A 23,171-nucleotide genomic window follows, 5' to 3' on the forward strand; every position below is an offset into this window, starting at 1 on the left:
GTTTATTCTGCTGCCAGCCACCCCCACTGCACCTGTTGGCTCTTGAATTATGGTCATTTCATGCATAGTAACTTAATATGACAAACTTGGACTTTAATAGAACAAGCTGACGCTCAGATGGGCATTAAGGCAGTTTGTGAACTCTTAAGGAAAAGAGTGAGGAGCTATGTTTAAGGGCAGGGATGTGCACATCCCCAAGAGATTTTCTTTCCCCACTGTCTCTGCAGCAGAGGTGAGTGGACTCCTTTCGCCATGGTTCAGGGGTGGACAGCCCCAGGGCCAGCTGTCTGTTGCCTTTCGGGATGGCTGATACTTCTGACTGCTCTTTCTGGTTGTCCATAAAGCTGTACGTGCAGATGTGAGCTAGGATCCCTTCCTAGCAGTGCTGTGGACCTGCTTGTTGCAGCATCACGGAGGAGGTTGGGCAGGGAAGAGTGGCTCTGTGACCCTCCCACACCTGGTCTTGCCTGCTGTGCCAGGGCAGGAGTCACCTTGGTTGCTGTTGTGACACCAGCTACCACGTCTCCTTCTCACAAATGTTTAAGTGCTGATGTAGGAGGTAATTTCCTAATTATTCCTCCTCCCAGTCCCCAAAGAAAACACTTTTCATTCAGATTAGAGTGAACTCCTGGAGATGTCTATTTTATTTTTTTATAAAACCTTATTTTGTGAAATATAACATACAGAGAAAATAGTGTCAAGTGTTGCTCTGAGTGGATTTGATCAGTTTTAAAGGGGGGAAAAAGAGACTTTATAGCCACAAAATGACAACAGGGATTTATTGATGCTTATTTTTTCAAGAGATTACATTGGTTTCAATGCAAACAATGTGGAAGGATATGCTGGGGTGGGACGGATCCTGGATGGCTGCAGTTCATTCCATCTAGCTTGCCTTGGTGAAAGTTTTTCTTTTTTTTAAATGAAGGTGTAGTGACCCAGAGGTGATACTTATGGATCCTCAGGTAAAGTGGTGGAGTTGGAGGCACATCATCCAGTTTCCATGTTGATGGTGACAGACTGACCAAGAATTTCAGGCAAAGCTCAAGTGCCATCTGGTCTTTCTGAATTTGATTTGTTCTGGGAAGGAATAGGAGAGTTGGACTTGAAGTCAAAGTTCTGAAGAAACACTTGCAAAATGACAAGCTGAGCCCTTGATTTCTATTTTGAAGTGTTTGTTTCATACAAGAATCTATCCCTATTCCTGGGATAGAATAACAGTTCAAAGAAGCCCACAGACCCACAACGTTTTGTTTGCATTGTAAAGACAGCTACTGGGCTTTTCTCTGGACAAAACAGCAGTATGTCAGGGTTGTGGGTTTTATTTGTTTGGGCTTTTTTCCCTACCTGTGGAAGAACTGCTAAATGACTGGGTGCTTTTGAAGTCCTCTTGACTATTGATTGTGACTGTTAGAATACTTTTTCAGATGTTCTCAGTTCACTCAAACAAAGTAAACAGCTCTTCAAGTATTCAGGCTACTCTGTCTTTACACAAATCTACAAATTATCAGAAGGTGTTGCTGTGTTTTCCTTTTTTTAGAAACAAAACCTCTGTGCTTATAGGATAAATGTCTTGGGCTGTCAGTTGGCATTGCTGAATTTTGTATGACAACAGATCTAGGGGGATATTTGCTCATGAACATGGAAAAACTCGGGCTTAAACTGAGCATTTCTTGTCACAGTTCGGCTACGTTTGAAGAATCTGCTAAACAGTTTCCAGCCGGTTATGGAACTGTGAACAAGACCCAGGAATCCACACTGCTGTTTGCTTTGCTCTTGGGCGACAGTCCTGCTTCATTTTATTGGTATCATTGGAGAGATGGTGTCTCGCTGGTTTTGCAGCCTGTATCTGGCCATGGGCATATAGGAGACTAAGCATAGCAAACAGACATAACTGTGCAGGTGAGAAGAACGTACCATTTGGTGTCTGGGGAAGTCCACTTAAACAGACAAGATGTGCTTTACAAATGCTGTGGAAAAAATACAGATATGCTAGTGAGAAGGAGCAGCAAATGTTACTTTGGGCAACACCTTTGAAAAGAACAGTTGTTCATGAGGCGTTAAAAACGCAGAGGACGCTGAACTCTTGCACCTACCCTCGTAGTTGATGCAGCCGTTGGAGTCTTCCTGACCTTTCATGAGTTCATCTACTTCCTCTTCTGTCATCTTTTCACCTGGAGAGTGGAAAGAGCTCAGTTAATTCTTCCTCAGCACAACCGAGGCTGGACCCTATAGATTTTCCAAAGGCTTTCCTTATTTTGAGTTTTTAACAAAAAGACCAGTTATGAGCTGAGCTTTGTTAGTTTTAACTTTCTTTAGAAGTTCTGCATGTGCAGATAAGCACAGGGATTCCAGTTATTCCTACAGAGTAAAGGCACTGTGCAGCAAATCTTCTACCTTTGCCCATGTGTGTTACATTACTGAGGCACAGCCTTTTCTCCCTGTTCCTCAAATAACAGGCACTCTTGATACCTAGTCTGAGTTTAGCAGGAATAAACCAAACCTTTCTCTTTGGGCTTGCTACTGAGTTGTGTATTTGCTTTCCTTGTGGGTTCCCAGTCTTGTTCCCAGAGTCTTGTCTGCCTTGGTAGCCTCCTACCTCTCCAAACTGGTTGGAACATCTTTCCTTGCTGTCTCATGCCTTCCAAGAGCAGCAGTTTTTAAAGAGGTGATAATCCCTTACCCAGAGTAGCCAGGACATGACGGAGTTCAGCCCCCATGACTGTGCCGTTGCCTTCCTTGTCAAAGACACGCAGACCCTCAACGAAGTCTTCGTAGGTACCCTGTTCCTTGTTGTTAGCAGCTGCTTGTAGCATGGGCAGGAACTCTTCAAAAGTGATTTTCTTGGCATTCATCTCTGGAAAGAAATCACCCCTTGCTACATGTTAGACATTTCTGTGTGTTCTTTTGCGATATTTGCCCTGAAATGTGGGACAGCCTCTCTCCTGATTTGCACACCCCTTTCTATCCTTTAGTCTTTGCTTGGTGTTTGGCAGTTCCTTTGCAGAATCTGAATTCTGTTACTGTGGGAGTCACTTTTCACATCCATCTGATTTTTTTCACATTCTTGACCCAGCCCTCCTAGATAATTTTATCTGCTTGTTGTATTTTTCTTTCAGAAATCCATCTTGCTTTGAGTTGATCTTTGAAAGGATTTGGGGTGTGGGGGAACTACAGAATACAGTAAAAGGGAGATCTTGAGCCCCAACAGTGGGAAAAGGTAACCAGAGTGGGATGTTATGACTTAAACAAGCACCTGAGGTTGCTGACATGTTGCTGACCTCCTCGAGGTCTCTTCGATGTGGTAGCAGAGTCTACTAGCAAAAGTATAAACTAATTAAAACCAGGAATGTCCAGTGGGGGTGGTGTCCAGATTTACTATTGACATGGTCAGTGTGGAGGTTTAAGAACTCACAAGCCCTAAGCCCTTTGCTCTCCTGAAGTATAAAAGATGGAAACATAAGAGACTTTTGAACATACAGTTAAGCAGAAAGTATTTTACTACCCAGCTATATCAAAACCAGTGTCATTGCTGTAGTCACTTAAAGTACTGCCACGGTCTCAGCTCTGTTAGTCTCTGCTCAGTGCTTCTGGCTAGTGCTAATGCTTAACTTGGGTCTTCTGAATTGTTCCTCAGAGCTGCCTTTACCGGGCCTGAGGGGTTCCATCTAATTTAGCCCTTTTTAGTATAGTTCTGCCTGACTGAAAGCGGGGAGCACCTGCAGCTAGGTCCTTGTTAGGAGGAGGTGACCACAGTATTTACCGTTTCTCTTATCTCTGGAGAGTTGAGAAAAGGAAGTAGAAAATGGCTGCTATAATAAATCGCCAACATTTGCCTTCAGTGTGCCCCGGTTTATAGGAGCTTTGAGCAGATCACCTCAGTTGCCAGAAATACAGGTGGGTTTCCAGTCCCAGGGCATGTCTTGGCTTGTGCTGAAGATCCTGCACTGAGAAGACCTGAAGAGCTGAATATTTAATGGACTTAGGGCTTCTCAGCAAGGGCTGGGGCACAAATGGCCCCTGAACAGCAATGTGTGTGATACTTTTGCACCGAGTTGACACCAAAATGATCCCTTCAGAGACTTTTCTGTATACTAAGGAGAAGGTTTTCCTCTTGCTGAGCACTGTATTCCCCATCACCATCATACTTTTCAAGAGGAACTGGAGAAATTCCATGTATTGTTGCTGCAGAGTCCCCCTTGGTGTCCATCAGAGCAAAAGCTCCTCTCCCTCCTGCTCCCCCCTGACGATTGATTTTGCCTAATTACAGTTCCCCAGCCCCAGAAGCGCCTGTGAGAGACTGTAGGTTACTCACCCTCTTTGCTGGGGTTGCCCAGGATCTTGTTGATCTCAGCATTTGTAGGGTTCTGCCCCAGCGCCCGGATGATATCGCCAACCTGGCTCAGCGTGATCTTGGCATCACCAGTCCTGTCAAAGAGGAGGAAGGCCTCCTTGAAGTCTGCAAGGGAAGAGCAACAGTTAAATAGAGCCAGGCAGCTCCCTAGTGACAAAAGCACGAGCCTGTTGGCTCCTGGCACTGCTTCACCAGCTCTAGGGGAGTTAGACAGGGGAATATTTGACCCACGATACCAAGAAAAACTCCTCCCCTCTGACATTTTGGCTTCACTATTTTTAAACTTTCATGTCTACCTTTCATAGCTCTCCAGGCTCTAATAGCCATCAATAGGTTTGTGATTGACCCTGTAGTTATTTCAAGCATGGGGAAAGCTTTCTACAAACATTGCCATACAAGAACAGGTTTCTTTACATGACATAGCAGCAGCAGGTAAAAATGTTGTTATCCGCTCCACCTTATCTCAACAGAGGACTAGGATTTTTCTGTCCAAGTGCCTAGCAGTGCAAAACATCTGCCTGCTGCAGTCCCAGCATCTCAACTACACAGAGCTAATGGGGAACTTGAAGGTGAATTTCAAATGCTTCTACTTCTGTTTTTCCTTAAAATTGCCTTACAATGACATTTCTACCCATGTTTGTTCACTCTCTCCTCTGCTCTTTGCATTCTGTCCCTGCCGCTCACAGATACATGAATATCTGGCGTTTCCAGGGGCAGCACTTGTGGTGCCTTAATCCAGTGCATTTCCAGTGTGTGCACTTTGAGACTTTGCTTCTTCCAGTACTGCCAAGCGATCAATGCTCACTTGTTTCCTTCTTGCTGTTGACTAAGGACTTGGGGTACAGGTGTTTCTCCTATAAAAACTAGTGCAGACGGTTGCCTTGGTGGCATTGCCAGTCTTCATCTTCTGCTGTAAAGTTCCACATTCATCATCTTACTCTATTTTTGGGGGGTTTTAGGGTATTTGTTACAATGAATAAATGCATATTTTAAAAGGAGGGGCAGAAGTCAAGGGTCGTGCTTGAAAGCCATCTTTGAACCTCATGTCAAGAGCATCTGGGGCTGTGCTGTGGATCTTTTCTGCACTGCAGTGTCTGATGATGCTGGTCTAGCTCCAAGTAAACCAAGTGAAATGTCTTTCTCCTGGCGGTGATGTGCTTCCAGCAGCTTTGTTTCACAGCTTGTGTAGGTGGAATGTTCTTTGTGCCTTGGGGCAGGTTTAGGAGTAATAAACCCAATTTCAAATCATGTCTTCATTTGTCTTGCGCTGGGGATGTGATGCAGAGGCATTTAGGTTCTCGTTTGAGCCATCCATATACCGCCTTAGTGGAGGAGTTGCTGGCACCCAGCAGAAGTGCTGATACAGGATGTTGGCCTGCAGGCTGTGATCTAATACATCTGAAACTAATCTTCTCCCTGTCTGAGACCTATAACCCTTTACTGTTAACGCTCTCCTCTTACAGCTGTTATTGAAGGGTATGAAATCAAGGCTGCCCGGACCTGAGCAGAGCTTCCCTTACAATGTACCAACTTGATATCTGCTCCTGCTCTAGCTGCTGAGGTTGATAGAGCTGCGGTGATTTAACCACATGATCTCACCTTTCATCTGGTGCATTATGACTTTTAGCCAGGGTGAGGTGTAAAACAATGCCAGCTGGCTATTAGCAAAGCCATCAGGACAGCTTCTCTGTTTTGTAAAATCCATGAAGCTCTATGTTCGCTGGCTTCTGAACTGCTCCCCAACTCAGAAAAGGCCTGATTACTTTTGCGTCTTGGGCGCGTTTCACTGCAACGTATCTTTGCTGCAGGGTTTTTCTTTTTGGTTTGCTTGGGTTTTTGTATAGCTAGTCCTAGTTTATACCTCTGCTGGAATAAGTGTGTCTAAAAAACCCTCTGAGGAGGGTACTATCCAGCTGCTGCTGCATGTATGGAAATAGTTACTGAGGGTGGGACATCTCTGAGCTTGGGAAATTCTCTCTTTCAAGTAGCTTTTAAGTGCTCTGCTTGGTTCAGTCCTTGCTGCATGACAGCAGCTGGATGACTTGAAATGTGGAGGGAAGCTGAAAGAAATATTTTGCTTTGTTATACATCTCAGCAGCTTTGGCATTTTTCCATAAAGCCTCCAAACCTTTTGTAAAAGTTTTAGAATTAAAAAGTGAGGTAGAGTCAAATGATTTTTTTTTTTTGTGACCAAGAGTTTGGAGTGCAGGAAGAGAAATGTTTGCAGCCTCACTTGCTGCACTGTGCCTCTCTTTATTGCTTTACTCTGGTGTAACCCAGAGCAGGCTGGTGCTCAGGAAGTTTAGCGTCTCTTAAGACCTCCTAGCTATTCCTTTCCCTCTGGATTTCTAGTAAACCTTGATATCTTCCATTCTAAATACTTTGTTCACAGTGAGATGTCTACTTTCTTAAGCCTACATTATTTAATATAGCCAAAATGCATCTCTTAAGATATTTAAAATGCTCTAACTTAGACTTCCAGAGCTTCAATAGGGATTTTTATTCATGTCAATTTTTTAATTGGATCTTTCTAGTGGATTGAAAAAAAAAATAGAACTTGCTGGTGGCTTGTAAAGCAGAGAAAACAGCAAGATGCTCAAGAATTTCAGCATATCCAGACTACGGCATTTATAAGCAGCAGTTTACAGAAGTCACTTATTTACTGACTATATTTCCACGCTTCAGGAATGTATCTATGGTAAAACAGCCTTTGTTCCTCCTCTTCGGCAACACCTCCTGGCAAAAGTGACAAGCAGGCCTCTTGCATCTTCTGCTCATGTAAAATCACAATGTCACCACGGCCAAGTTAAATTTTCAGCCCCTTCTCTCCCTGTTGTCCTTCATCTACCTATTTCCCATACAACTTTCAAATGCAAGACCCCTTTTCAGCATCCTCACGAATGGCCAGTACAGGAGCACAACTGGACAGTGTTCCGCTGAATAGCAGTGTGTTTCCTCTTCGTACCACGACAAACTTCAAAGATTGGACAGCACATAAGCACCCAGATAAAAATCACTTGTAAATTTATGGTCAGATTCTTGTTCAGCTTCACTGAAGTCAAGAGTGTGGCAGCTTATAGCAGCTGAAGTCCTAGCTCATCTTTTCAAAAAGGTTGAACTTCCGAGCCTGTAGCTCCTCTCTGAACCCATGTACATGTAAACCACATCGGCTTTCTTGTAACTTACCATCCTGTTGCTCCTTGGAGAACTCGATCTGTTGGAAGGAAATCAATCACAAAAAATAGCTTAGGAAGGAGGGGGGCTGGGGGAGAACCTGTTTCTTTTCTAAAGCATCCAGCTCAATCCATGAGTCATCTTCCAAAACAGCAAAAAAGTGGTCTGTCGGATGCACAGAAGTAACGCGGAGAGCAAAAGAGCTGTTAAGACTAGTAAATATTTAGCATTTGTTAGCCATTATGTCCCCCCTTCTGCCCCTTGTTTAAGTTTAGATTTTATTTCACTTACCACTAATTTGGTCAGGAGTGAAGGACTGCAGTTGGGAAGAAAGAGAGAGAAAAAAGAACTAGTAGAACTGAAAATGCACTGAGAGAAAGCAAATGGCACAAAGTAGCTGAGTGCTCTCAAACTGTCTTGTCTAATTTAACTAGGCCATAGCAACCTAAACTAGCAACTTCCTGTGTCGAAATGTCACCAGCTCCATACTTAAATTCTGTTAAAATCTGCATCCCAAGGAAAGTCAGGGTTGTAGCTAGAAGCAACGAAAATCTGAAGTCTTAACTAAAAAGGAACTCATTAATGTACTATCACATTGTTTACATCATTTATAGACCTATTTGATGAAGACCATTTGAAGTAATATTGCTTAACAAGCAGCTTTTTTCTTCTGTTAGCATAGAAATTAAACCAGTCCCTGGAAGTTTGTTTCAAACTTTTTTGACAGTCCATTGCTTCATAGAGTACTGAACTATGATACTGTCTTACGGAAAAATATTACTGTTTTCCTTTGCCACGTTAGCAGGTTGCATCCAATTTTTTAAAATGCTTAGACAACAGTAGCAAATTATAACCCTTCTGTCTGAAGCTGCAGGAGTCTCTCATCTACCATTGCCTGCTGCAGAACTGAGGCTAGCCAGAAAACCTCGAATAGTCCTTCATGTTTGAGGAAAGCCAAGCAAGCGTAAACTGTCTTCTGGACTGTCCTTCCCGCCCCCACCCCCCCATTAGAGCGAGAAGCTGAATTTATTTTTGTAAAATACACTGGCTCGCTGCTAACCATTAGCTTTCCAGCGGACCCACCATGGTTGAGAGATGGAAAAGCAGAGCAGCAGACAGGCAGGAGGGATTAGCTGAGAGGTCTTGAGAGTGGTCCTGCTTTCCTGGCCTTTCTTTGCCTTATTTATCTGGTGATGCTGACGACATTGCCTGGATTAAGTGTCAGAAGAGAGTGGTCCCTCCCCTTGGTGAGTTCTTTAGCTTTCTTAGGGCAAAGTGACAGGAGGCTCCATGTCTTGATGGACATCTTATGATGGCTATTTTTAGGAGGCTGGAGAGGGACAGGGAGTGGCAGGCAGTAAGTTTGATTCATGTCAGCACTTTCTGGGTCCATACAGTCAAGAGGGGATATTCCTTATCCAGGCCTACCAAGACTTCCTTATAGGGCAGGATTCTGTTTCTCCAGCATGCTGTAGAGTCAGCGAGCATTGAGAGTGAGAGGTGCCACATGTTCGCCTAGCTGGCTGGTTTTACATGTGGCTTGCAGGTTGTGTTAGATGCAGCCTGCGTGGTCATTGTACCTTTGCTGGGCTTTGCTCAAGCCCTTATATGGATAATCTAGCACCCAGCTTTAGGTGAGTGGTGCTGCTGCTCAGTGTGATCCAGCTGTTGGCACTGAGCAGAAGATTAACCTGCTGGCGGAGGTGGTGTCCAGCTGTGAAGCTGCTCTTCTCCCCTGGTCATGTCTTCCAAATTTTGATCATTTTAAGGGAAAAATTATCTGTGTGTTTTAGACCCAGCCGTGTTGCTAAGGTAGTGGCTAATGTGTAGGTGTCCCACTGGACCTGTGGAAAATTTGTATTCTAACAGCCTGTGCTTTCTAGAATGTTGTTTATTCCCCTAGGGCTGGGGTTAGGCGGAGTACCAGCATGCCAGCTTCAGAGCTTACTGGTGTGGTGAGAGGAGGCGCTGCTGAGGTTTTTGCTGTGGAGGCAAGGGAGGGGAAAAGCTGTGATAGAAGCTAAGACACCGTGCCCACCCCCCCCAAAAAAAAAAAAAAAAAAGGAAAGAAAAAGACATTGAATTCCGTCATAATTCCAAAAGAATGCATTACTATCACATTAGGTCCCAGATTCAGGCTGGTTCATTTGTACGTAACCAAACAAAAAACAACAAACCAAACCCAACTTTGTGAACTGGAAGGATGATGTTTGTGGTGGGGAACGGAGTACTTGCTTTTTGGGTTGCAGAGTAGAGGGGTCATGGTGGGACTACAAGTGAGGAGTTTCTAGGTAGGTTGCAGGAGGTAGAGGCTGCAGCTTCTTCAGTAGCAAAGATCTAGTTCCACCATGTAGCATCCGCCATGCTATGAGACATTGTATAAGGATTAGAAAATTTGCTCCAAACCTCTTCCTTTCCCTGTCACCTTAACTGGGTCAAGAGTGTCATGGAGCTGGGGTGGGAATGGTTATGTGACAACAGACTCCCTGTTGCAAACTGAAATCCTCTCTCTAATTTCCACTGGTTTTCTTTGAGTATGCACTGCTCCTGGTTTTTTAAGGACAGTGTGTTTAGTGAGGGGAAATTGTCTTCTGTAGCTCACTTAGTTACCCTGAAGATAAGCATAACCTTTGTGAGTGTCTCCTCAGTATATGGAGGGCTCTGAAAGAAAAATTGAATCCAAGCAGATTTAACTTTACTGTTGTTGGGGTCTTTTGACTGAATAATCAAAACAGGTCAAAAGATTTGGTTGGATTTGAGACATTAACCTTCTTACTCCTATTTTAAAAACTAAAGATACAACAGCGAACAATTTTCGAAGCTTGCTATTTTAGTTAGAAAATACTCTGTCCAAAAAGATTATTTTAATTTTTGGGAAATATCTGGAAAATATACTGAGCATGAGAAATGCTCCACTGCCAATCCTTAACTTTTGGGTTTTTCTGCTCTTTGTAATCTATTAGCCCGTGGGAACAGGGATGCATTCAGGACAAAGTGTAGCCATGGTCAGGTGTGTTGCATGGAAGAGGGGGTCAATGTTCTTGTCTGAATTAGCTCTCACAGGTTAGCAGAGTGCAGACCTCCCAAACAGGACTGCCTGGGGCTGCAGCTCAGGCAGCGAGAAAGCTAGTACAGATCTTGGCCATCAGTCCCAGGGCATTCATAGAGGAGCTTCCTAAAGACTCTGGCAGAGCTGAAATGTTGCCTGGGTCAATGCGGTGTGTTGCCATTTGCGGAATTTTCCTTCTGCCCTCAGCCTCTTGCTCTCCAGTGCTGGCAACTGGAAAAGGTTCCCTGAAAACAGGATTTTAAAAACAAAACCCAAAACTTCGTAAAGGAAAATCTAGATCAATTTTCTTGAACACTTCCTACTTCCAAATAAGCTTTATGGTTGGTTCAACAGAACTCATCCCCAAAGATTTTTGATGCCAAGCAGAAAATAATTGGGGTGCATTTGTCTTGGGCATAGAAAACTGATACTTGGGTTAGCCATCGGGGTTGAATGGGTTATCAAATGTGTATAAACTGAGGGGTCTGCATATAAAGCTGGTTGGTCTTTGGACCACGTAATGGCTTTGGCTCAGAGTTTAGGAAATACTAGTGCACCACATCTTACTACCCAATCCTGAATTCAAGAGCTCACTAGACAGTTTTGCTGGGGAGAAATGTGCTAGTGTGGGCGTGTTGTACTCCCCTGAATTAAGAATCACCCTGCTTTGAGCCAACAGGGTCTGCTGAGGGCTTAGAATGCTACTTGCTTTGGGTAAGGGCACCTACAAATGGCCTTGGTATAGAAAATATTTCGAACACTCCTTTAAAAGAAGTTACAGGTAAGATTTCTGATCCTGTAAGGAGCTTTCATAAACTTCAAAAGGTAGAAGTATCTTTGTTCTGTTCCTGGCAGCGTTCTCGGCATTGTCAGAGGACGTGATGAATCCCAGGGCTTTAGGGAAAATAGTGAAAGGTTGAAGGAAGTGCAACATGGAAAGACCAGAAGGACCTGGATTTCTCTTATTTATGGACAAAGGTATTATCTGGAAGGTTATCTGTGCCAAAGCAAGGCGGTGTGTTTTGGTGGGGATTTTGTTTAAGGCTCTTCTCTGTATAGTTTGCAACTACCTTCTAGTCATCTTGCTGCTAGATAGAGGTTTTTGACCAGGTCCCAGTTATTTATGGTGGGGTGGGTAGGGTTGCATGAAACTCTGTCCACGCAAATCTTTATTTCCAAAGTTCCTAATTTCCCGACATACCCCTTGTCTTTTGCAGCATGGTGCTGTGCTGGTGGGCGCTGGGACTGAGTACAGCTGTGCTGAGTGACAGTTGCTTTGTGCTGCTCACTAAATGTCTGGACAGGGTGAAAAGCCCTGGGGAAAGATGCTGCTGGGAGTTACGGGATTCAGCTCCACCTGCTTGTCATCCTTTGGGTGGATTACAGAGAAGGAAATCATCTTAGGATTTTATTAGTCACCAGATATTTCAAGGTACTCTCTCTGTAGAAAGAGACTGAGAATGTATCAGATGTATTGGAACATCAGAGGAGAAAACTGGAGAGTCCCCTAGGGTACTCATATTTAGCTTCCCTTCAGGACTAGAGATACCTTTTCATTTTAGGGGGAGATAAGCTAGGATTGTGCCTGCAGCAGTTGATGTGATATCCACCTGCCATTAATGCCTGCTCCTTGTTGAATACAGCTGCGCATATTTTCTAGTGGGCATCACTGAGTGCGGGGTTACCCAGCTCTCAAGCCCCTCTGAAAAGCAGGCTGTCGTCCTCCTGCCCCTCGGCCCAGTTCAATTGCTTGTGCAACTGGGGCCTCAGATTTGAGGGAGGCTACTTCTTAATTAAGAATTAACAGCCTAATAGGTTTAGCCTCATGTGAGGCAGGGAAGCATTGGGAGCAGATGAGATGTTGAGAAAGACATTCTGAGAGCAGAGCTGCCTGGAAATACCGTTGAAGAAAGAATAAAAACTTCCCCTATTAATAGAGGAGAGAAAATGGCATGTGTGAGATACCACGAGGCTTACAAGAATAGTTACAGATCTCTTCAGTGAATGTAACTCTGAGATTGAATTTTTTCCAGTTTGTTTACTCTTAAAGCTTGTAACTTCACGGTTGCTTCAGAGTTGTGCACAAGCTTTTGGATCAGCCTTGCCGATTAACGTGCCCTTCTGAAATGTCTGGGAGTGAGATGCGCTCTAGCGGCACTGCTGACCGTACCCTTCTGAATGGACTGCGTTAGCTTCACGGGGGAAGTGCGTTCGGTTGTGCTCGTTTGTAAGTGTCCCCCTCCTAATCGCATTCAGTTTCGTGTGGATGTATATAATCAGGAGGGTGTGGGAGGCAGCGTGAGGCTCTGGGGCTGGGCTCTCAGAGGGATTTCTTGGTTTAACGTGCCTCCCAGCGGCAGCGTTAAGAGCATTAACATTATTTGAGCTATTGCTACTTGACATTTAAGTGCTATGCAGTGAACCAGCCAGTTGGAAGGGCTTTTTGGCAATGGGTATAAGATGTAATAAAGCCTCAGCGAAGTGGAGCAAATTTCCAGCCTGGTTGTTTCATATCTCCTTACAACTTCTTTCTTGACTTATCATTGGCTAAATTGGTCACCTTCTTGTTGCCTTATGTAAGAAACTCAAATATCTTGTTACTATCTGTTACTAAGGGAGTTTAAAACAATATTTTAGAAATATTGTGGGTTTGTTTTGTGTATTAGTTGATGGGAGAGAGGCTCGGCTACACAGTTGCTGATAACACTTGAAATGACTCTGAGATCTTGACATGCTACCCTATCTGTAATTTGCTTTAAATGCCACTGTTTCTGCTGAAGTTTGTCACTCCCCAGACTCTCCAGAGGCTCTAGGTATCTCTTTTTAGATGCTGAGGAAGTTGTGAATTACTAAGAGTGGATCTTGAAAAAAATTATTTTTCAGGTTAGACTTTAAGTGTCTATCAATACTTGTATATGGGTACTCCCTACTTCTGAGGGACACCTTGCTTCGCAGCACTTTGGGAAGAAAAGGCAGCAAAGTTCTTCTGAGAACTTAAAAGAAAACTAAGTCATGGCTTTGCTGTTTGCTTTTCCTTCTGGTTTTCAACAGTGTCTCAAAGGGATGTCTTGGTGTGTAGCTGATGTCCAAGCTACTGGTCCTGGGACAGGTAAACTTTATGCCATGCCTTGCCCATGCAGTGATTTAGCAGTGGCCACAGATGAGGGGCTGGCATCAGTGGTGGGGTTCACAGGGGCAAGGGATTTGGCTGGGGCTGCTCCGCTCTGGGGTGGATCCCAATAGCACAGTATCTCAGTGGTCAAAGTAGTAGCAGGAAGCTGGTCTGGATGGTGTCAGATAGCCTCAAGAGATGTAAAGGTGCCTAAGTTTCATTTGCGCTTGTTGCCTTCCTATGTGGAAGGGCACTTGGGACCGGTGACTGTATCTAATGGCTATGTCAGTCCCCAGGAATCTTTCTGAGGTCATCGCTGGAGCTGGATCAGGTAATCTGAAGACCTGTACTGAAAATTTCAGGGAAAAACCTGCCAGTTCCTAAGAAAGCCCTTGGAGCTATGAGCAGACCTACTGTTACCATTCCTGTTCTCCTGCACAGCTTCGCATGGAGTTTTGTCTGCTGTGTAATAGCTCTGCGAGCACGTCAGCTGACATTTGCAGTCCTGCTTGCCCTCCAGCCCAGAAGCTTTCTGTCAGTGCCTTTCAGTGAGTTTCTCTCTGGTTATATCCAATGCAGTATTCTGTTTGGAGATGACCTGCTTGAGCAACGAATGCAGTAAGAATTGAGGACACTTGCAGAAACACTTTCTACTGCCTTAAGAGCTCTGTATTTAAAAACAAATGGCCACACAGGTTTGCTTCCATGCAACAGGCTTCATCATGCATCATGCAGTTACACAAGGCCTTGGCGAGTCTTTACTAGTTGATAGCTTTTAACTCTTCCCCGCCCCCCCCAAAGATGTGTGTAGCTTATCTGCAGTTGGGCAAGACCTGATGGGTGTCCTAGGATTTCAGCCTTGGAAACACCAGCATGGGAAGCTTTGTGTACTCATGAACTTTGTTTACACTGTGGATACTTGCAGGAATCTCGGCTCCAATCTGTCTCTGCTCAAGAGAGGATACTCAGGCGTATCCTCGAAGTCAAGGCCCCAGCGTGACACCAGGTTGGTGGTGCCACATGTTCAGATCGCCATCTGCAGAGCAGAAACCTGTGAAGCACTCCACTCAGCATCTCCAGCACCCGCATCCCGGAACATTGCAGTTCCTGCTATGGGCCTGGGCTCTGCCCAAGGGCTGGTGGCGTGGTGGGAAAGCCCCTTATCTCCAGTAAACCCCCCCCACACTTTTCCTGTTGGTTGATAGGGATTGAGTTAAACCAATTTGGGCAATCTGGAGTTTTTCCTACGCTGCCTCAGCTGTAAAACCAAGCGTGAGACAACTTCCTCATCACTATCTTGTCCTAGTTATTGCAGGCATGGTCCCATAGTAGTGCTGTTTGCACATTCGTAGGCTTCTGTGGGAGAAGGAAGTTGACAAGAGATAAGATCTTTTTGGGGGTGTCCTCAGCCACACTTTAAACTGCAGTTATTAGGGCTCTCTTAAAATGACCCAAATGGTCATTTTGCTTTTAATCATGGGTGGTTCCTGGTGGTAACTCAGATGTATCCATCACCCCGTCTTTTCTCAGTTACAATTTGGTCTTTAACCTTTGTACCCATTGTTCCAATCTAGGCCATGCTAGGAACTAAGGAAAATTGAAAATATAAACTTGGTCTGGCAAGGCTTTTGCAAAGCAGGTTGAGTTTTCTGTCTCCAGAATAGGGGGGAAAGGGTCTCTTTACATTTCCATTTAAAACCAAGTTTTTCCTCCCTGCCTTGATTCACTTCCCGGGATTGTTGTACTGTAACCTGAAGTAAGATGAGGAAGGGCTGAGCTTAGAGGTTTGAGTCTTTAGCAGTTAGGTATTCCTGTTACTCAGTTTTATAGTCAATAGATGGTGCTCAAATATAGAAAATCTCATACCAACTGGTTTTAGTATAGCAAATAGCTAAATATTTGCTTTAAATGTCTTAAAGTGGGGAAAAAACCAGAAAAGGGTGAAAGGCCTGTCACAACTTCTGATGGTAACAGGCAATTCTGGGGTGCCAGCATTTGCAAGAGCCCAACTTGAGACCTTTCAAGGGGAAAAGACCAAACCTAGCCTGGCTTCCAAGGGGGCACCTCAAAAGGCTCAGAAAACCAGATTCCCTGAAGATGGGCCAAGCAAGGTATCTTAGAGGAGGGGTACCACCAAAAAAGTCACTACCCGTGTTTGTAAACCACCTTCTTGTTTGTTTTGGAGGTGGTTGATCCCTGATGCCAATTTAAAATTAAATGCGCTGTCAAATGTGGCTTATTTGGCTGCTGTAAACCCTTATTGGGCAGCTCTACCCTCACCCACTCCAGCTGTAACAGTTAGAGGCATCCAGCCCCCTTCTGTCCGAGCTAATGAAGCCTTTCTGTGTGTTTGCTTGCTGTGTGGCTCCCCAGATCACTGTGGTGGTGCTGCAGCCTGGCATTCCGTCCTCTCATTAGCAGCAAGTTATGGCATGGCCACTAATTCCTCTGAGGAGCGGAGGGAAACCCACTTGACAGCCTTGTGCAAGCCCCAGGACAGGACTGGCCACTGAGTCCTGCTCAAAAGCTTAGTTCAAGCTCCCTGGCTCCAGAGCCTTTCTCTGTGTGTTTGCTTGCTGTGTGGCTCCCCAGATCACTGTGGTGGTGCTGCAGCCTGGCATTCCGTCCTCTCATTAGCAGCAAGTTATGGCATGGCCACTAATTCCTCTGAGGAGCGGAGGGAAACCCACTTGACAGCCTTGTGCAAGCCCCAGGACAGGACTGGCCACTGAGTCCTGCTCAAAAGCTTAGTTCAAGCTCCCTGGCTCCAGAGTTTTGCTGGAAATAGCGCTGCGCCTTTTCGCATGCTGAGACTTCGGTGGCTGAATGAAAGGATTCAGGATTGATGCTAATTAAGGGACTGGGCTAAGACTTGGAAAATGTTGATTCCTGACTCTGCCACGTCAACCAGGCAAATCAATTATAAGAAGGCATTGTTTCCCTTCTCTGCCTGAGCTCTCAAAGGGTGGAAAAGGATAACCTAGGGTGGGTGGTTGGGACCTTGGCAGGTTGGCCAGGCCACTCTCCAAGACAGGATGACAGGCACCATGGTTGTTCCTGGTGCTTGCTCAGAGCCCAGCACTAGAGGTGCCATGGTCTGTCTGGGCAGCCCTTGACCAGCGTGGGGTCTCAGGTGAAAGGGGAAGGTCAGGGATAGACAGGAGCGTGTGCCACCCTTGAGGGCAGCACGGGTTCCTGTGTCACCTTGCGGCCACGGCTGTGTGGTTGGGCGGACTCCCCCGCTGTGGTGGGGGGGCTCCATCAACCCGTGCAGCACCTGTGAGGCACCCTGTTCCTTGCCGGGTAAGGGCATGACCAAGAGTTGAGGAGACACTTTTAGAAAGATACACACTCGTGATAAGCATGCAGGGCTGGGGCCCGTGCCGCCCTCGCCTTGCAGGGTAGTCTGTGACCCCCATCACACTGCTCGTATCTTTACATATTTGCAAACAGGAATGGTCATTAAACTGGTAAAGGAATAGTTTTGCCTCACTAGCCCGGGATTTTAGCCCCTTCAAAGCAGAAAGTATTTTGTCTGATGTTATCTTTCAAAAGAAAGTTTAGGGAGATGATCTTTTATCAGTCTGAATGTGACAAAACCTGGAGCGTTCTCTCGGTGCTACCAGTATTTATCTGCTGCCACTAGGGAGAGCTGTATGGGTAAAGGAGTGAACTGCGGAGGTGCCTCAGTCTGTGGCCTGCCACTTTTTAGCTGATAATGTACTATTAAGTCTATTTATGTAAAGATAGATCAGCAGAGATCACTGGAGTTGAAAATTTCATTTTCTCCTAATGAACTGGGCGTAGAAAGCTATGAATTATTAAATCATTTAGCAGGAAATCTAGCTTGCGTTCCCCTTCATCTCTGGAGTTGAGTGAGATGTGAGTTCTAATCTAATTTTCACACGGTATCCTCCGTGTAGAACAGTGGGTTTTCTGTACAGCCTTTACTGGGATCACTCAGTGTTCGAAAATGTCTTTTTCTTTCCCTTTTGCTCCTGTTTTGCTTTGCCAGTAGTTTCAGATTCAGTCTTATGAGAAGCTACGTACAGTTTCAGAAAAATACCGACTGCTGATCGTGAAAACTAAACATCAAGAAATTTCATGAAATGGGTTGTGATTGTGGGACTATATTAAGATACTGGAAACAGAATTCATGAGTCAGAATTCAACAGAAGAAAATGAGTAGGTCCTATTAGGAGTCTTTCTGCTCCTTTTCTCCATAATAGGCACGGTTCCTTATGTAGAATTTGGCAAATTGGTCCTGGGACCAATCGGCTTGTCAGGTAGGTGGAGAATAACTATTTATAGTCCTACCCAGAGGACCTGGTCTGTCTCTATCTCTTTAAGAGCTTAACCTCCATCTCTTCTTTCCGAAGTAAAGAATTTCCCAACATGGAGGACTTCTCTTCAGAGGGCCGAGGCAACCATCAGTGATGTTGGCTGGCATGCAAAGTCAGTATGAGGTCGAGGGAAATGCAGTCAGAGGGAAACCTTCAAAAGACTCTTCCTCTTCGTTGCTTTCTATTTCGAGCAAATTACAAATTTTGACCAAATACGGAAAGGTGAGAGGAAATCGTCTAATGCTTCCATCCATGGCTTTCCAGCTCATGGTCTCTATCAATGTTTGTTGTACAATGCAAATGAAAAGAAAATAGAGGGAGCTGCCAAATCCTTCTTTTTTTGAATCTGCTTTGTTTCTGCTATTAAAGATAAGTCATGCTGAACTCAAACACATGACTAAAAGGGTCATCAGGTGGCTGTGAAATTTTGAAAAGGAATTTGAGGGGAAACTGCGAAACAAGGTTTGGTTTTAGTGCAGAGCTATGGGCAAACATTGCACTCCAAGTTTCAGTAACTCTTTCCTGTCCTCATGCACCTCCTTCAGGGGTTTTTCTGGGGGGGGATTGGGGTTGGTTTTTCCCCTTTTAAATTTAGCTGTACTGAACAGGGTCCCACTGATACTGATTTGGTAAAAGTTTGAGGGCCACGCTCCAAAATACGTCTGAAATCAGCAGGCTTCACTCCTGTGTTAAGTCATGCGCCATGCCTTACACCCCTCCAGCTACTAAAACATAATCAAAAGCTTAGGCAGGTCAACAAATCCACCAACTTGGGGTTACTCATTCATTTCACTGCAGTCCCCAAACCGGAACCACACACACGCAACGTTTCGCCGCAGGTGTCAGCGGGGACACTGCTAACCTTCCCCTGTGGGAGTGCTTTGGGTCCGCGATCAGCACACGTTCATCCATTTACCTTGATGCTCTTGAGATCGATTGCAGGTTCTTTGGGTTTGGCGGGTGCGGGTGCTGGCGCTGGTGCTGGCGCGGGTGCTGGTGCTGCTGCTGGTTTCTTTACATCCTTCTTTGGTGCCATTTTGTGTTGCTTAAGCTTGAAACTAAAGGTGCTCTTCCAAAAAACCTTAAACCGCCCCCCACCCAAACCTTAAAAGTGATTCCTGGGAGAGGAGCGGTGTCAGAATGAGCTACAGCCTGTGCCCTGGAGGTGGACCCAATGTGCTAAACTCTAAGGGCATATATATATTTCACTTAGTGCCTTGTACAGTCCTGACACATGCAGCTGGATTGGACAGCTTGCTAATCAAGGGGGATGTCATTCCAGCTCGAGCTATAAATAGAATATAAGAGTTCAGGGCTTCATAAGATCAAGGGAGTTTGGTGGCGTTTTCCCCCTCTTCAGAACCCCCAACCACGTCACCTGTATATTTCTTCAGTAGGTGAAAAGGAGAGGGAAATACAAGAAGCCCAGTTTCAGATCTGCCTTTTTTCTCACCAGAATTTCAGTTCTGCTTAAGTAAAAAAATCTTTTTCCTTCCCTCCCCTTTTCCACCATGTCTATGTAGCACTCCAGGAGGATTCAGTTTCAAGTAGGAATCTTGACTTTCATGGCTGGGAAGATCATCGATCTCCAACCTCATTTGCCTCTCTCCCCACAGCCCCTCACTCCTCCTCTGCTTCCTTCTTTTACAAGGAAGTGTTGATCAAGAAAAGGCTCTGGGTGTTTAAAAATAAAGCAGACAAATATGGAAACTGCTGTGGTACATTAAGCCAAGGCATCTCTCCCAGCCCCTCTTTCAGCTGTTCTTCCTATTCCTTCCTATCATATTAAGACTGTGTTTAAAATGGAAAACTGCTTCCTTTAATCTTTTCCTTTGATCTTTTTTCCTCTCCTAGGGATAAGCTGTGCCCTGATAGAACGGAGATCAGCAGAATGTCACATTTTCCCATGCAAAAGGTTTCGTTTGTAATATATTTGTGCTTGGAAGTCAGCCATCAGGCAAACCAGGCGCTTCTGTTTTCACGCCGTTTGCCTGCCCATCCTGTGCCTCTTGTTTATCTTTTCACCCCTCAGTCCCTGAGGGACTTCCTGCTTGCCAGCGGACACAGCTTTCATGAGGAGATGACTTTTTTGTCTTCAGTAGACTTTTTCCAGCACAACAGCTTTTAACTCCGACCTGACTGTTCCAACAGTACATATGATTGAGGTTTTCTGCAGGAAAATCCGGGAGAGCTGATTGGTCCTCCCCTGTCCAGCAACCCCTCTGCCATTTACTCTGCAGACTCCTGAAGTTCTGTGCTAGTAAGTGCAAGGCTTTTGATGGGGCCTTTATTTCTCTCTCCTGAACTCTACTGTGGTTCATAATTAGAAACTTAGAGCCTGAAGGGTTGGACAGGCATTTTGCATCCAAAGTCTGGCAGCCTGTCCAAGCACTTGCATTTTAGATCGATGCGTTTTAAGGAAGGTAAACTTACAAAGATGCACGCGAAAACAGCAGTGGAGAGTGGCTCAGGGTGTATTTTCATGCAAGAAAACCTGTGCTCAGAGCTCTTCAGTGCTACAGCCCATGCCCTGGAGCAAAGGACTTTTGGAAAGTTGAGTCATCTTTTTTGAATCCACAGATTGTACTGCTGCATACAATTTGAAGCCTTGACTCAGTCTCTGCTTTAGAGAGGGAGATTTTATTTCTTTTTTTCCCTGCCTTTAGTTTTGTGAAGGCTTTGGAGGAATTAGCCTACTGGCTGCCTTCACGGTGCCTGGTGGAGGGATCTCTGCTCTGCTCTGCTGGTTTTCCTCTGAAGGCAACGGTGTGACTTTTCCTGCCCCACTACAGATTAGCAGGAGCCTGCGGGCTGGCATCCCCGAAGGGCCTGAAGAGGACATCTCCAATAATGCTGATATCTTACACGGCACACACTAGCCAAATCCACCAGTGCAAACAGATCCTGGAGGTGTGGCTTGGGTAGAAATAGTCTAAAATGATTTTTGTGTGTCTCTACACTGAGAACTTTAATTGCAAGAAAGAACCAGTGATGAACTAATAGTTTCTATGGTCATCTGAGGTTTGCAATGAAATAAGCCTGAAAGCCACCATCAAATGTATTTTAGAAGGAAGAGCAGCTTTCAAAAATGAAGCGTGAACTTCGTGATCTCTCTGTGCACTGTGGCCTAGGAATGCAGATTTACCTGGACATCCTTCATGCTGCCAGAAAAGGAGCTTTTGTGATGAGCTGCCACAGGTAATTGTATATTGATCAGGTGAGAAGATAAACATGTGCAGAGGAGGAGGAGCATGGCAGGTCCTTATTTCAATTTCCGGTTTGAGGATTTGGATCCAGTCAGTTTTCTGGGCTCAGGACAGGACACTCTGGGTTTATCTGCCTGGCAAGGTTCCGTGTGTCCCAAGACATCTCAGGGAGTGTGTTTGGTCTGTCCCTAGGGTGTGAAGTCATCCCAGGTGATGCAGAGGAGATATGTCCCTGTGCTCTCTCATAGGAACTGCTGTTCCCAGGTCTCTGGCAGTGTTGTACCATCTCTTCCTGGGCTCTAGAGCTAGCTCCAGGGACTGCAGCAGAAAGGCTGCTTTCTGCTCTTAGCAGCAGTTTTGTGTGAGCGAGAGTAATAGAGCGAGCCCCCAGCCTGTCCCTGGTGCTTGCTGGGACTTGAACTCCACTTCTAAGGGGAAGTGGCAGCAGCTGGGATGCAGATTATCACTGGCATCTGCCTTGCTGGGCACACAGCTCCTGGGGAGTGTGTGGATGCCTCTCTCCTGCAGGACAATCCATGTTGAGGGAGGAGTAATGAACCGTGACAGGGCTTCAAATTTCAAAAGGCCCCAGAAAATCTACTGGTGAGAAGCCTGTTGGTTGGAAACCATGTCCTGTTAGTCCTGCTGCTTGCTGAAACCCAGGTCAGCTTACTTGGGGCTTGTCTGGTTTTCACAAACAGCATAATGAGGGTGCAGTCCTTGTCAGCACAAAACTTTAATATATTTGGGCGGCATTTAGTTGAATTAATGTAAGAAGAGTGTTTTCCCTCTGGAGCGTTGACATGATTCATTCTGACACTTCTGAAGTGGAATATGTTCCTTTTTTCAGGCTAAAGTCACACAGAGGTGGCATTGATTGCAGCACCAGAATGGCAGTGGGGGTTCCTGCCCGGAACCCAAGGCTCTGCTCCCTGTGCGAGTACTCTGAAGTATCTGCCGTTCTGGTCCAGTTTAAATGGGATGGCTCTGTCACAGGATTTCCTATAGCCCGGGGAGTCGGGTGCTCCTCCTGGAGAAGGGAGGTGAAGGTTTAAATCCATGCAGTGACGTGGGAGACTTGATCTCCCGTGTTTCAGGAGAGCTTGCAAGCCATGGAGCTGTTGCACGAAAGGGTGAGCACTGCTGCCGCTCTGTTTAACAATGGAGTTCCCTTTGAGACCTCTGCCTCTTCCTGTCTAAATGCCTGAAAATGCAATTACCTTCCTACTCTGGTAGTAACTTAAACCCGAGGTACTTGGTTTTTCATTATCTGCAGAGGAACTTCATTTTCCTTTCACACTTTTGATACGTGCACCAAGCCACATGTGCGGTGACAACTGCCCAAGAGACATTTCTGCTGGTTGCGGCGTATCTGCAGTGTTGTGTGGGGATCAGAAGGTGAAACATTCTTCTTCCAGGGGAAGTTTACTAAGAGCAGCTTAGGCTAGTGGCTTCCTTGCTGGGTGCTTTACTCTGCTCAAGATATCTAGGGCATCCAGAGGGATGGTTTAGGAGGCCATAGAGGAAGAGACACTTTTTGGGCAAGATCATGTTAATTTATATGCTACTACTCTATGACCAATAGGTCAACTGCAAGTTTAGTGTGTCTGAGTGCCTGCCTTAAATGTGGCTTCCAATCTTTGTTTTGTGAAATGGTTGGCAAGTTCATCACAGGGCACTAGGGGAAGTGCTGGTTGCTCAGAAGGCTCTGGTGGGAGTTTGCTTTCAGTCAAGGTGTGTAACACTGAGACAGTTTTTACAAATACCGAAGGATGGTCAACCTATTCCAATCTCTTCTTCCTTCTCCTGTTCTAAGCATTCTTCTCTTCTGTCGTTTCAGCTGTCTACCATGTTCTCTCTTTCCTGTGATCAACTCCTGACACAAATATTTGCTGTGATCCTCTTCTGAAGGTCGGCTGTCCGCAGTGTCAGCAGG

The 23,171-nt window shown here is 45.3% G+C and overlaps 1 protein-coding gene across 2 annotated transcripts; it reads right to left on the reverse strand.

The window, feature by feature from the left end:
- Positions 1 to 1,914: 1,914 nt before the first annotated feature.
- On the reverse strand, positions 1,915 to 19,208 carry MYL1 (myosin, light chain 1, alkali; skeletal, fast). Of its 2 annotated transcripts, none has more exons than XM_010145368.1 (6): positions 18,946 to 19,208; positions 7,538 to 7,565; positions 4,313 to 4,456; positions 2,681 to 2,854; positions 2,094 to 2,171; positions 1,915 to 1,967 (listed from the first exon to the last, which is right to left on the reverse strand). In XM_010145368.1, exons 1-6 carry the CDS (start codon positions 19,063 to 19,065, stop codon positions 1,939 to 1,941), a joined length of 573 nt encoding a protein of 190 aa, XP_010143670.1. In that variant the 5' UTR covers positions 19,066 to 19,208; the 3' UTR covers positions 1,915 to 1,938. The 2 variants fall into 2 exon arrangements, with proteins under 2 accessions (XP_010143670.1, XP_010143671.1); XM_010145369.1 differs by lacking the exons at positions 7,538 to 7,565; positions 18,946 to 19,208 and adding exons at positions 7,817 to 7,841; positions 8,609 to 8,660.
- Between the last annotated feature and the right edge of the window lie 3,963 nt (positions 19,209 to 23,171).

The sequence above is a fragment of the Buceros rhinoceros genome, unplaced genomic scaffold (assembly GCF_000710305.1).
Source record: "Buceros rhinoceros silvestris isolate BGI_N320 unplaced genomic scaffold, ASM71030v1 scaffold12411, whole genome shotgun sequence".
NCBI classification, from domain to species: domain Eukaryota; kingdom Metazoa; phylum Chordata; class Aves; order Bucerotiformes; family Bucerotidae; genus Buceros; species Buceros rhinoceros.

Excerpts from the sequence above, each read along its gene's own strand:
- MYL1 (XM_010145368.1), bottom strand. The coding sequence starts at position 19,065 with ATGGCACCAAAGAAGGATGTAAAGAAACCAGCAGCAGCACCAGCACCC. Across the intron at positions 4,457-7,537 it reads CTCCAAGGAGCAACAGGATG|ACTTCAAGGAGGCCTTCCTC; the intron begins GTAAGTTACAAG and ends CTTCCCTTGCAG. Across the intron at positions 2,172-2,680 it reads TCATGTCCTGGCTACTCTGG|GTGAAAAGATGACAGAAGAG; the intron begins GTAAGGGATTAT and ends TCCACTCTCCAG.